The 12,117-nt window shown below is 44.7% G+C and overlaps 3 protein-coding genes across 5 annotated transcripts; 1 reads left to right on the top strand and 2 right to left on the bottom strand.

Annotated features, from left to right (window-relative positions):
• Nucleotides 1–2,226: 2,226 nt before the first annotated feature.
• LOC116211562 (aspartic proteinase NANA, chloroplast) lies at nucleotides 2,227–4,467 on the bottom strand. The gene is made up of 2 exons (XM_031546045.1): nucleotides 3,548–4,467; nucleotides 2,227–3,208 (listed from the first exon to the last, which is right to left on the bottom strand). Exons 1-2 carry the CDS (start codon nucleotides 4,159–4,161, stop codon nucleotides 2,386–2,388), a joined length of 1,437 nt encoding a protein of 478 aa, XP_031401905.1. The 5' UTR covers nucleotides 4,162–4,467; the 3' UTR covers nucleotides 2,227–2,385.
• A 1,665-nt stretch (nucleotides 4,468–6,132) lies between these two features.
• Nucleotides 6,133–8,498, bottom strand: LOC116192847 (UPF0678 fatty acid-binding protein-like protein At1g79260). 3 transcript variants are annotated; one of them, XM_031521524.1, is made up of 4 exons: nucleotides 8,062–8,495; nucleotides 7,799–7,867; nucleotides 7,551–7,695; nucleotides 6,133–6,667 (listed from the first exon to the last, which is right to left on the bottom strand). In XM_031521524.1, exons 1-3 carry the CDS (start codon nucleotides 8,383–8,385, stop codon nucleotides 7,576–7,578), a joined length of 513 nt encoding a protein of 170 aa, XP_031377384.1. In that variant the 5' UTR covers nucleotides 8,386–8,495; the 3' UTR covers nucleotides 6,133–6,667; nucleotides 7,551–7,575. The 3 variants fall into 3 exon arrangements, with proteins under 3 accessions (XP_031377384.1, XP_031377385.1, XP_031377383.1); XM_031521525.1 differs by lacking the exon at nucleotides 6,133–6,667 and having other exon boundaries at nucleotides 6,961–7,695; nucleotides 8,068–8,498; XM_031521523.1 differs by lacking the exon at nucleotides 6,133–6,667 and having other exon boundaries at nucleotides 6,961–7,695.
• Nucleotides 8,499–9,514: 1,016 nt separating this feature from the next.
• Nucleotides 9,515–12,117, top strand: LOC116197569 (serine/threonine-protein kinase RHS3-like). The gene is made up of 3 exons (XM_031527748.1): nucleotides 9,515–9,629; nucleotides 9,766–10,883; nucleotides 11,086–12,117. The coding sequence occupies exons 2-3, from the start codon at nucleotides 10,120–10,122 to the stop codon at nucleotides 11,966–11,968; spliced, it is 1,647 nt and encodes a 548-aa protein (XP_031383608.1). The 5' UTR covers nucleotides 9,515–9,629; nucleotides 9,766–10,119; the 3' UTR covers nucleotides 11,969–12,117.

Genomic DNA, 12,117 nt, shown 5'->3' with positions numbered 1-12,117 from the left:
GGACCATCCGAAAACGGTATCTCCCGGGACATAATCCACACGGGATAACGACTTTCAGACATCTCTGATAATTGTTCTTTCAGTCATGTCCACACGCTCACAAGTCACGATTAGATTTATTAAAAGAAAAAAGAAAAAAAATAAGAGCGGAGAATGTGCCTTGATTAATGCCAATTTCCGTTAACCACTCCCTCACCTGACCTCTCCAATAATTCCAACAAACCACCAGGACTGCTCATGTCTTTCGACAATTTATCCATTAGTATTTGATTTGTTGGCTTATTATCTCGATGAAGGCAAGAGTGCTGCTCGTCATGTGCTAATCAGGACATTGGGAAGCTAGGGACACAGTAGTGTGCGTTAGTGATATGCCATAGTGCGAGTTTATGTATTCGGATAATTCCTTTTATGGCAATGTAGTTTATTTTATTATTCTTATACTGTCTATGTTTATTAAAATAAAGGTTTTAAGATATTCTTAATGCTTCTTTAAAGAGTTAAGGATATGAGTGGCGGAGTAGTTTAGTAAGAGTATCTTTAAACTATTCGTGATCGTATGAGAGTTAACTGGGCATTATATGTCCGGATAGATCTTCATCTATGTTTGTATCCATGATTAGTATATAGATACTAATGAAGATGGAGTAGTGAGTCTCATATTATATGATAACCGTTATCATGATAAGTGGAACATGACGCTTAGATAATATTCTTATGATAATTTACTAATGTCAATGAATATTATCTAAATCATATTAGTCCTTAGACCTAAGATAGAATGTTATCTCTTATATGGGTAATTAAGATTTGATGCTGCTAATATATTTGTGCTTAGCATAAGTATTCGGCAAGTGATGCTCCTAGTTGGTTATACTTGGAGGTAGGTATTCGATCAAGATGTGATTCACTAACTTGAGTAAACAGGGAATATGTCCTATGGTTATAAGTTTTACTCTGGATCGAGAAATTCTCGGCCGTGGTAGATAGACTTGAATAGAAAAGAGTTTTTGTTCAAGTACTAGAGATCCAAGAATAAAACTAGAGGATCCATATGGTTGGCCAAAGGGTTTAACATTTATAATGGCCCTAGTTAGATCGGAATCTTGTAGAAAGGCCCTAGTTAGATCGGAATCTGGTATATACGATCATAAGTTCATTAGAATGTTTTAATTGTACATTCGTCACGATTTGGTTTGTCATGATATACTGTTAGGCGTCACTCATGAACTTTGTAAGCGAAGGGCATTTTGAAAATTATGCTTTTGATTACGGAAAGAGTTTCTGATAATGTCAAATGAGTTGATATTATAATCTCATTGTCACTTGGTGATGAACCTAGTTAATCACACATTGAGCGTGTTTAAGCTAAGAAAAGAATTAATTCTAATTAAGGAAGTTAATTAGGAATTAATTATTGGATGAGGCTTACAATGTGGTTTGCAAGGGTGCTAGCACATCCCGAAGCCGAATCCAACATCAATGTTAAATATAATTAAGAAAATACGAGAGTTTCATTATTTGGAGAGTTTCTATAAATAAATTGTCTATAAGTGGAAACTTGTGTCAAATAATGAAACTCTCCAAATAATAAACTCTCGTATTTTCTAGCACATCCGAAGTCGAATCCAACATTAACGTTAATCCAAAGCGTGTCGTTTATTCTCAACACCCGAAAAGTGAGACATAGAAGAAGAGAGGCTGGGCCAAGAGACCTCAACTTTGCTGTACCTCAGCTCGCATTGATCAGAGGCCATCTAGGCCTTGGTTCGGTAAATCGGTGTTGTCCAAGACATCCTTGAAGTGGTCTTCTCCTTCCAGGGCGATTCCGTTCGAGTTTGGTGGCCTAGATCGGAGTGGACGGATCGAGAGGAAGCTATCCTTGGTAGTGACACGTTCGTGTAGACGAGCTAGAGACCGGACAATTGGACGGTTCCATTGATCGATCAAAACAAACCGAATCCGACAAGAGTAAGTACAAAGGTAGTAACTTTATTTGTGGATTCGTTATATCTCGTTATCTATTCGTTAGAATGTGATTTTCTAGTTGAGATATGATCTCGAAGTTTTGATTGAAAATGAGCATGCGATAAAAATTTGATTTTTATCGATTTTAAAGTTTCTGCTGAACACGTGCTTGGTTTCCTAACAGCATGTACATGAGTCCTAACGCCCATTCCTTACGAGCCTCGATAGAATTTCTGCGGATGTTATAAGGGGTGTACTCTCGACTCGCTCTGTCCCGGCGAGATGCTTCTTTTTTGTTTATGATGAGCTTTCAAATTTGATATCACAATCGAAGAAACTTACACTGACTGCAATGGATTTGCAGCAATATACAGACACTACTACATTGAAAGAATCAATGAAAGGGACTGCTGCTGCTTGTTAGGTGCAGGAAGACGGCGCGAATCCTAACTTCTTCTCTGCTAAGTCGAATTCCCAGAAATGGTTCTGCTGCATAATGTTGCCTATGATGGACATACTGGGCCACTTCGCCGACAGCAAGCCTATGCATTTGATGCCGGGAGCGACGTCTATCACGTAGCTCTTCACGGGCGGCTCGAATCTCGCTCCGTCCTCGAAATGGATCACTAAACGCGAAACATGAGACCCCTCGAAGCCTGTGGAGTCGAAGCAGTACTCCATGGGCCCGACGCTTTCATTCACCCTCATATACCTCGACAAGGATGCCTTGAGCGGCCCGATGACCTGCTGGTATGCAGGTGCAGCCAAGAAGGTCAGGCTCGTGCCGGAGTCCATGATGACGCCGCCTCCGCTATTTGGGGCCCACACTTGGCGTGGTATATCTAGCAACTTTCCTCCAATGGATATCCCTGATATATCTACTCCGTACAACGGGCTGATTGCCCCGCCAAGTACGAGATTGGTGTACCGCATCTTTGCTAGCAACCGGCTGTGGCCACGGCTGTTTCCAAAAGTGAGATGACTTCTGACATTCTTGTGGCTTAAATGGTCCACCAGGCAGTACGAGAATTTTCCGTCAAATCTACGGGCGGCTGTTGCTGTGAAGGAGGGCCGAGTGTAGGCCAGGCCAAGCACCCCATCAACAGCCTGCAACGTCGGCCCCCGGATGGACTCGCTGCACCCGATTAGCACCTTTTCCATTTTCATCTCGTGCCCATTCGTGAGGCGTGCTGTTATGGTCTCCTCAGCGAATATGCCTACTGCAGCAGAACCGTCCAAGTATCTAAATCGCAGAAAAACAGGAAAAATTAGAAAAACTGGACGAGATAATCACTTTACGGAAAGCTCATCAGTGATTCGAGCATGTCCAGGAGGTGCATTGACAAACAAGAGAGATTGCCAGCGCTCCCTTTACAGCGCGACTTTATTAACACCCGCCCTCGTGCGTATCGCAGCAGACATCCTCAGAAGGAGGCCATGGTCTGACCGGGCGGTCACTTGTAAGTAACCGCCTACGGGCAATATGTGGATGGGCTCAAGTGGCAATTAGGCACGGGTCGCACAACAAAATGCACTTGGCCCAGCTCAGATTAGACCCGAGGGGTGTAGAGTAAACATATACCTAAAGTCGTAAGCGCAGGGTGCGGACGGGATGGGGCACCGAGTGAGAGAGAAGAGATTCATGAGGTCGACTTTGCAGGTGCGGGAAGAGCAGGGGATGGTGGTGAAAGTGGAGGAGTTGGCCGGCAGGAACACCCCATGGCGGCGGTGGCGGGGCCGCCGTTGGTCGTAATGACATCTCACCCACGTCAGCTCGCTGCCTAAATCAGCTATCAATCTGAACTTCTTCGGCGGAGTCCCGACCTTCACTTGCACCACGTACTGCCCGATACCGTAGTCCCGGCCCGATATCATCGGCGAATCCATTGAGACTGTTTCGTTCACGCAGTCGATGCCTCTACTGGGCACTTCCTGTTCCAGCGTCTTCCTCCTCGCGCTCTGCCCGACCCGGCGCCTTTGGGAGATCATACGGTACCGCGCAACGTCCCTCTGGAGCAGCTCCCTCGTATGCTGCAGCTCAGCACCTCCATTGTCGGGCCCATGTTCGCGGACCAACTCGAACCTCATCGAGCCATCGGGCACTACGGCACGGACAGGAAGCACCCTGTCATCGACGACAACTAGGAAAACGAGCAGGAGGAGGAACGACATTGCAGGCATTAGCCTATTCGTCATGATAACCTCCGGTACAATCTCCACAGTGTTTCAGCACCCTCAACCGGGAAGAACTCGACCGTGGGGAGGCGGCGAAACCGGAAAAGGGTAATGACCGAATGAAGGAAACGTGAAAACCTTTGGAATTAATGAATGGGATGGGGTTATATAACTAGGCTGCAAGAACAGAAGCAGGCGGGGATTAAGGGAAGTTGAGGATTTGTGTGTTCAAACAGTGAAAGAGGGAGCTGGAAAGATCACCTTATCAAAACGGCCCCTTTCCCTTCCCTTCCCTTCTTCTGTTTGTTATGTCCACTGATCCACGCGGGACTTTGTTTCTGTCTGTTTTTATATACACACATATGACATATACATATATATATATATATATAAATCTGTTATTTCTATGCACAAAATCCAAGCAGGTGGCAAGATTCAAGAGTTATTATGGTTAATTATTTTAATTTCCTTAATGGGTGTCTGCAAACCATTGCGTGCCGCAGGCATCTATACATTGCATGTACTCCTTGTCGCACTGATTGCTTTCTTTATTATTATTATTGTAAACGAGATTGTGTAAATCACGAGATGTGATGTAGTTAACAGATTATGTCATAAATGACTTTACCTATAGTATGCGGATCGGAAGTAGTTTGTGACGGGACAAATTGTACTATTAGGACAGTATTAATTTCAACTGGGATATCTCGTGGTCTCGCTGAAAATACAGGATTATTTAGAAAAACATAAGAATGCCTCTATGATTGGGTTTGGGATGTTAAATCAATGAAAACCAAATATTTGTCTACCCATAATAATGTGTTTAATCAACGACTGAAAAATATGTTTTTTAAACGTGAGTTTGAGGGGTTGGAAACGTGTTTACATTTTCCCATTTCTGAGAAAATATAAATCGGAAAGACTTTTGAACTTTTCTATGGAGCCAGCGGTGAGCAGAAGACTTTCGGCCGGTTTGACCTTCACCGCATATTTTTCCAGCTGTATTTTCGAACTATACATCCACGACTGAAGATCAATTACTTAGAAAATTGACTTAACATATCGATTAACATATCCGTAAATAGTTATTCAAAGCGACGCCGGATTGGTACCGGCGAACACCCGAATCCTATCACCATAAACATTCGCCTGTCGTGGCCACCACTGAGTGCTGGTGCATATTGTACATGTGTATATTAAATGAAATATTATTTCCGAATGATTAAACATGAGAAAATAAACTATTTTTGGAAAACAGGCCAAAAGCCTAAGACGAATTCAAATGGATATATACTATTTTTATTTTCTGGTAAGGCTGGCAAGCAAAGAATTTTTTTCCAAGAAAATGCATATGGAGGTTCGTTTTCCATATGAGATGTCATATGCACGTAATTGGGGATTGGAGCCAGATTATGATCAACTGTCACCCCTTACCAAATTCCACAACCAAAGCCAATACTATAATCCCACGATATACCATGTTTCGACTTTTTTATTTCTTCATTTTTTTAAAAAGTTTCGCCTATGGAATCGAGACATGTTGGTTCGAGTTCGTAATCTCACGACCTAATCGAAGCTATACCAATGGAAGGCTGTCGTAAGCTCTGATAAAATCGAGATCTATGGCAACAATCCCGATGGAGGTATCACTCCACTAGGATTTGAACCCTAGACGTCGAACAATGAAACGCAAGGCGTCTTCCACTTGCGAGGCCAAGTATGCTAAGGATTCTCTCATACTCGTTAAAGATACTTTTTGAGGCAGAGAACATTCTTCTTCTTCTTTCAATTACAAAGACGACTTGTGAATTTAGTATAAGGAAATAGAAAATTTAATGAAGTGTTATGAACAGTCTCATCATGAAAATCGAACCTCAAATATCTAAACTATTAGGGAAAGACGTGTACTATATTGCACTGCACTCCTATCTTTCTCGTGTAGAAGAACATTCTTCCAATTAAAAAGAGTGAAATATACTTTGGAGATCCCCAGAGAGACAGATGATCAATGATCATTCACTGGCAAAATAAATTAAATCAAATTAAAAAAAAAACAAATAGATAGGAAAAAGGATATTTTTGTTGAAGAGTCAAAAGTAAACGAGCATTAGTATAATCACCGCAGGAGTAGGTTTAGGTTCAATATGGACTTTGAGTGAGAGTGAATGAGACCCCACCAGACAGCAAGTAAGCTTACAGCTCAGCTTTTTTAATTTGGAGCTTCAACCTTTGACCTCTTCCCCACCTCTAATTCTCACTCCCGCTATGGCATCTGATCTTCCTCTTCAATTCCAAGCCAACAACCCCCTGATGAATCTCGATATCGCCTCGGGAACATTCCCCAGGCGAGTATCCCGCTGCTCTATCTGATCTGTCTTGCAGCTGAGCTGCCTCTTTCATTTCCTGGACATACCTCCTGTGAATCGTGTTCGTGTCTGAAACTTCGCACTCACTTTGCCTTTTGAATGAGTCCACGGAGTGAGTTGTACTGGCAAGTTTCAAGATGCTGCATTCTGCACCGCCTCTCCTGTGGGGTCATTCTCAATGGATGAAGGAAAATTCGTTAACCAGTGCACACAAGAGATGCAGACCATAGGTGAACCACAGGGGATATGGAATCGACGGTAAAAGCCCGTGACCAGGGCAAGCCGGAGAAGCCATCACACCTAATAGCACATGAATGTGTCCTATAATTCAACCTCCTAATAAAGGTGGGAATGGCATCTGCATTTTCGGCGATGACAATTGGATGGATGAACGTAATTACCCGATCTAACTATCGGGCTTGCGTCAATCATAAATGAACTAAAACAAAGAAACTAATTTCATCTCTGGGAGTCTTTTATTAATAACAGAAAGGCAGGAGCATTTAATAACGAAGATCACTGCCTAGACACTTATCCATGGCGTGCACAAAGTAAGAACAGCGACAGTCATCTTCAAACTCAGATCAAGGAAATATTTAGCTAAATAATTTGTGGGTGGACACCTACTAAGAGCCCAACTATCCAACAGTTATCTTCACGTATTGAAAAGCTAATCGAGCAGACCCTCTCATCTAAGCAATTAACACAGGATAAAATCGAGCAGACACCAGCAAAATCTGTGAACGAACAGAACTTCGACAGATTGAACCCCTGGATGAGCAATACAAATGGTAATCAGAATTTCCATCAGACCATGATAGTTCAACCACGAATGATCTTTTGAGATACTGAGCAAACCCATGATTTCACCGACAACTCACTCTAGTGTCAAATACTTTGTAGACACTGCTCATTTTTAGCAGAAGGACACATAAACAATGCTTCAAACAGTCCCAAAATTTTCAAAAGTAAGAACACAACTAATGCTCGTTGCACAACAGCTGACCCTCCATTATCCTTTTGGTAAAGATCCTAAAGTCTCACCAATCTTTCGGTTTGAGCACATTGGTCATACTCTCTCGAGTACGGCCTTCAGGTGCGGTTGAAGGTTCGTCGAAGTAGTAGCCATTTGAAGCTCATACGACAGCTCTCCATCAACCAACCTGAATTCAATACTGATCTCCTTCACCTGCCAAAAAAAAAAAAGCAAGAAATGATTTAAACAACTCCTTGCTTCATCTCTCCGATTTTCCTTCTGCATTGAACCGATCATCTCGGTGAGGAGAGATTACCTTAGAGGCATTGCCGACTAGTTCACTGTGGAGGTTTATGACTTTCCCTTCTGCGTCATGCGTACCTTTCTGCCATGAAATCAATGTAAAAGCTTCAACGACAAAGTTATCATCTTGATGGCCATTGGCATACGATTGGAAGGTGAATGAGTTGACTTGAACAAGAAATTGAGCTAAAAATCCGATGCAATATAGCTAAGGAGTCAACGAGTTGCATAAATCGAAGCTTATAGATCGGCAGAGAAGTGGGGATTGAAGGGGACCAGAACTTCGACGACGCCAGTGCTCTGGGCGATGACGACCTCGACGGAGCCGTCGGGTTTGAGGCGCCAGAACCCGCTCTCCGCGTGCATTGGCTCGGCCGCGGGGCCGCCCGGAGACCGCCAGGTCCTCTGGGTGTAAGCGATGACGGGCTTGCGGGGATTGGAGTGGGAGAAGTTGAGCTCCTCCGTGTAGGAGAAGGAGCTGATGGTAGGATAGCAGCCTTGGCCCTGGCCCCTCCATGTCCCCAGCAGGTACGACACCGGCGCCAATGCCGGGTGCACCGCCGGCCCCGGCTGACCCGCCTCCGCCGCTGTAGTTTCCATCTGTGGTCTGTCACTTGCGTCGGTGGCTCTGCCGCGCTGTGCGGCCTCGGCCACCCGCAGCCGACTGATTATTATCTGATTTGGTGCATTGCTTTCTTCGTCCAATGAAAAATAAATAAATAAATATATATATATATATATATATTTTTTTTTTTTTTTTTTTTTGCGGATGAGTCCGATGGGCGGACCATGAACCAGAGATGTTTTTAAAGAGTTTCGAACTCGGTATATAGAGTCGGCTTTTGGAGAGCTCCGTTTGTGAATGAACCACATCCATAACTCAAGTATACACACACATTTGTTTCAATTTATTTTTTTAAATCCATATGATATGAAAATAATATTAGGAGTATATAAGTGTGAATTTCTAGATATATTTTTTTGAAGTCTTAAACAGTAGCAGTTGTAAAATCCTATGATTCGTTCTTCGAGGATCATTTTTCTCTCAAGTTACATACATGAAGAACGAATTAGTCAGATTCTTATATGCATATGATACTTGTTATCAGCTAAACATGTCGTCATGAAAAATCTAATCATACCAAGATCAACTTATTTCACTCAATTCGAGGAGTGATTACATTTTATTTTGGCTTATCAACGTCAAGACCATGGCGCTCGTCTATGTAAGCAAGGCCTAGTGAGACTCCAAAATGCCAACCCACCAAGTCAGTTGATCACCTCTCCCATTCATTACCGAGCTCTCGCTATGGAGTGTGCCGATCGAGGGATTGCGATTTAGATAAGAAGCATCGCCAAATCGTTCCGTAATTAAAGTATTTCTGTTATTACTAGGAAGATAAAACTAGGAAAATCCTAGAGATGATGAGTTTTAGGCCACAAGCTTGGGAGGATGAAATGGCAGAGCGCCCGCTTTTACAGAGGGAGGAGAGAGGACTCCATTGACCATTTCCTTACCTTCCATTTTAACCTCTTCTTTTTTTCCATCTCTACCGATTCCCTTATGGAATTGGAAGCTCTCCCCCTGTTTCGACTTTTCGGTTGTTCTTTCGGGTATGGAACCTGTCAAGCCGTTCCTCTCCCTGTCTCTCTGTCTCTCTCTACCTGAAAATCGTTGAATGTCCGGAACAACAAAGCCGACTCTGATATGCAAGCATTCTGATCCCTCCAGCTCATTCCCTTGACGTTTCATTAACCGAAACTCATCATTCTCTTCCTTCTTTTTCCCTATGTCGAGCACAATAATTGTAACTTGCCCTGCCGGACGGATGTTTGATCCACTGGTTGGTTCTACCTAAACGATTCCTCGTTTTCTTTTCTGTTGCATTAGTTATATGATTTTTCCTTGCTTCTATCCATTGAACGTGGCCTGCAAATTCCGTGACACGGGCTGGTCCCGGTTGGCATTTTTTATACCAGGGGAAGATTCCTTGGCCTGCTTGATCCTGTCCCCTGACGTGCATGCAACATCGCAGAGTCTCCAAGCCAGTGCCAGAGTCCTCTAGGAATTAATGGAAGCAATTCCTAACGAGTTCCGGGAATCTCTGCAAGGGAACATTCGTCGCCTTTGACGTATGATAATTAGGGGACTATCTGAGTTGACGGAAATCGCACTTCATCCTGAAGAAACTTCGATGAGTTCTTCCTATCGCTAGCTGTCAGACTCGGAGAACGTCTTCGTCCGGAGTTGTCTGTCTTGAACTGAAGGGATCAAGGAAGGTGAACCTTGCCTGCCTCTGGTGGATAAAACAGCCGCATCGTACCTGGAAAATCATGGATTCCATTACGAAGAGTAACATTTCCAACCCATCCAGTAGTCCTCTGAAATGTGAGCCCAAGAAAGCTGATCAGTTGCCCAAATTAGAAATCGGTGATCCCAAAGAGTGTGATCCAGTTCCCAGGAATAACGCAGGGTCTACGAGTGGTCAGCTGGCTGACATCAAGAGCAAAATCCATGGGTACAGTCAGGTTCCGAGCCCCAGGATTCCTGGCAATAGTGATGGTCGTCCAGTGCCTTTGTCAAGTAAAGCGCCACCGGCTCTGAATATGAGGATGATGAATCACGAGCACAAGACGGGGTTCCAAAGCCCTGTAATAGTCAGCGCCCGCACCCGAAGCAACAGCCTAGAGAGCTCTAGCACGAACCTCAAGCCCCACACAGGAGGAGATATACGGTGGGATGCCATCAATACTGTGTCCAAGACTTCCACGATTGGCCTGAGCCATTTCCGGCTCCTCAAGCGGATCGGTTATGGAGACATTGGGAGCGTCTACCTGGTTGAGCTCCGAGGGAGCAACGCTTACTTTGCGATGAAAGTCATGGACAAGGCATCGCTCATGAGCAGGAACAAGCTGCAAAGGGCGCAGACCGAGCGGGAGATTCTTGGGCTCCTCGACCACCCATTCTTGCCAACCCTGTACTCTTATTTCGAGACTGACAAGTTCTATTGCTTGGTCATGGAGTTCTGCAGCGGAGGCAACCTTCATTCGCTACGACAGAAGCAACCTAGCAAGCATTTTACTGAGGAAGCTGCACGGTTAGTACGGATAAGTTGCAATGCTTAATTACCTTCTCGATCTAGGAAAAGTTCAATTATGGCATCTCACGAAATACAAAATTTTCCATCGAACTATGACGACAATTAGATGATGAATTACCGTATATTCATCTAACAGCCTGAACTTTGAGAGGAGCAGTAGGCGAGTTTTAGTTGGAGTTAATGTGCGCGATCAGTGCAGGTTTTATGCGTCAGAGGTGCTGTTGGCACTGGAGTATCTGCACATGCTGGGCATAGTGTACCGGGACTTGAAGCCCGAGAACGTGCTGGTGAGAGACGAGGGGCATATCATGCTTTCGGATTTTGACCTGTCTCTCCGGTGCTCTGTTAACCCAACCCTGGTGAAGTCCTCGTCCGTGCACGTAAGCAATGCCGGGACCGGGGGAAGTGGGGCAGGTGGGGGCATCTTGGACGAAGAGTATGCAGTGCAGGGTTGTATGCAGCCGTCACACTTCTTGCCCCGGATCCTGCCAGGGAAGAAGAACCGGAAGTCGAAATCCGACTTTGGACTGCTGGTGGGAGGGGGATCCTTACCAGAGCTGATGGCGGAGCCAACAAACGTGAGGTCAATGTCATTCGTGGGAACACACGAATACCTGGCGCCGGAAATTATAAGGGGGGAGGGGCACGGGAGCGCCGTGGACTGGTGGACGTTCGGGATATTCCTATACGAGCTGCTGCATGGGACCACGCCATTCAAGGGGAACGGGAACAGGGCGACGCTGTACAACGTGGTCGGGCAGCCCCTGAGGTTCCCAGACAGCCCCCAGGTGAGCTCGGTGGCCAGGGACCTGATCCGGGGGCTCCTAGTGAAGGAGCCCAACAAGCGCATCGCGTACAAGCGGGGTGCCACAGAGATCAAACAGCACCCATTCTTCGAGGGTGTGAACTGGGCCCTCGTCAGGAGCGCCGTCCCTCCTCACGTGCCCGAGCCCATCGATTTTTCCCAATTTGCATCCAAGGACACGGCACGCGGCTCGGGCGGGGCAGACAAGAAGGTGCCCGATCATCATCAAGTCGACAAGGACAATGATCCATCCTACGTAGATTTCGAGTACTTCTAAATTAATAGTAGTGCACAGGATGAATTTCTTGCTCTTTTTTTTTTTTGTTTTAATAACTTCTGAAAGTTTGATACATATATAGAAACACACGATTTGTAGATATTCCTTTTCCTGACTGTAAGATTTTTCCGGTTTTGAATTTAAATACA

The sequence above is a fragment of the Punica granatum genome, chromosome 1 (genome assembly GCF_007655135.1).
Source record: "Punica granatum isolate Tunisia-2019 chromosome 1, ASM765513v2, whole genome shotgun sequence".
In the NCBI taxonomy this organism is placed as follows: Eukaryota; Viridiplantae; Streptophyta; class Magnoliopsida; order Myrtales; family Lythraceae; genus Punica; species Punica granatum.
The sequence above is the reverse complement of the archived record's forward strand: the minus strand, read 5'-3'. Positions and strand labels throughout refer to the sequence as shown.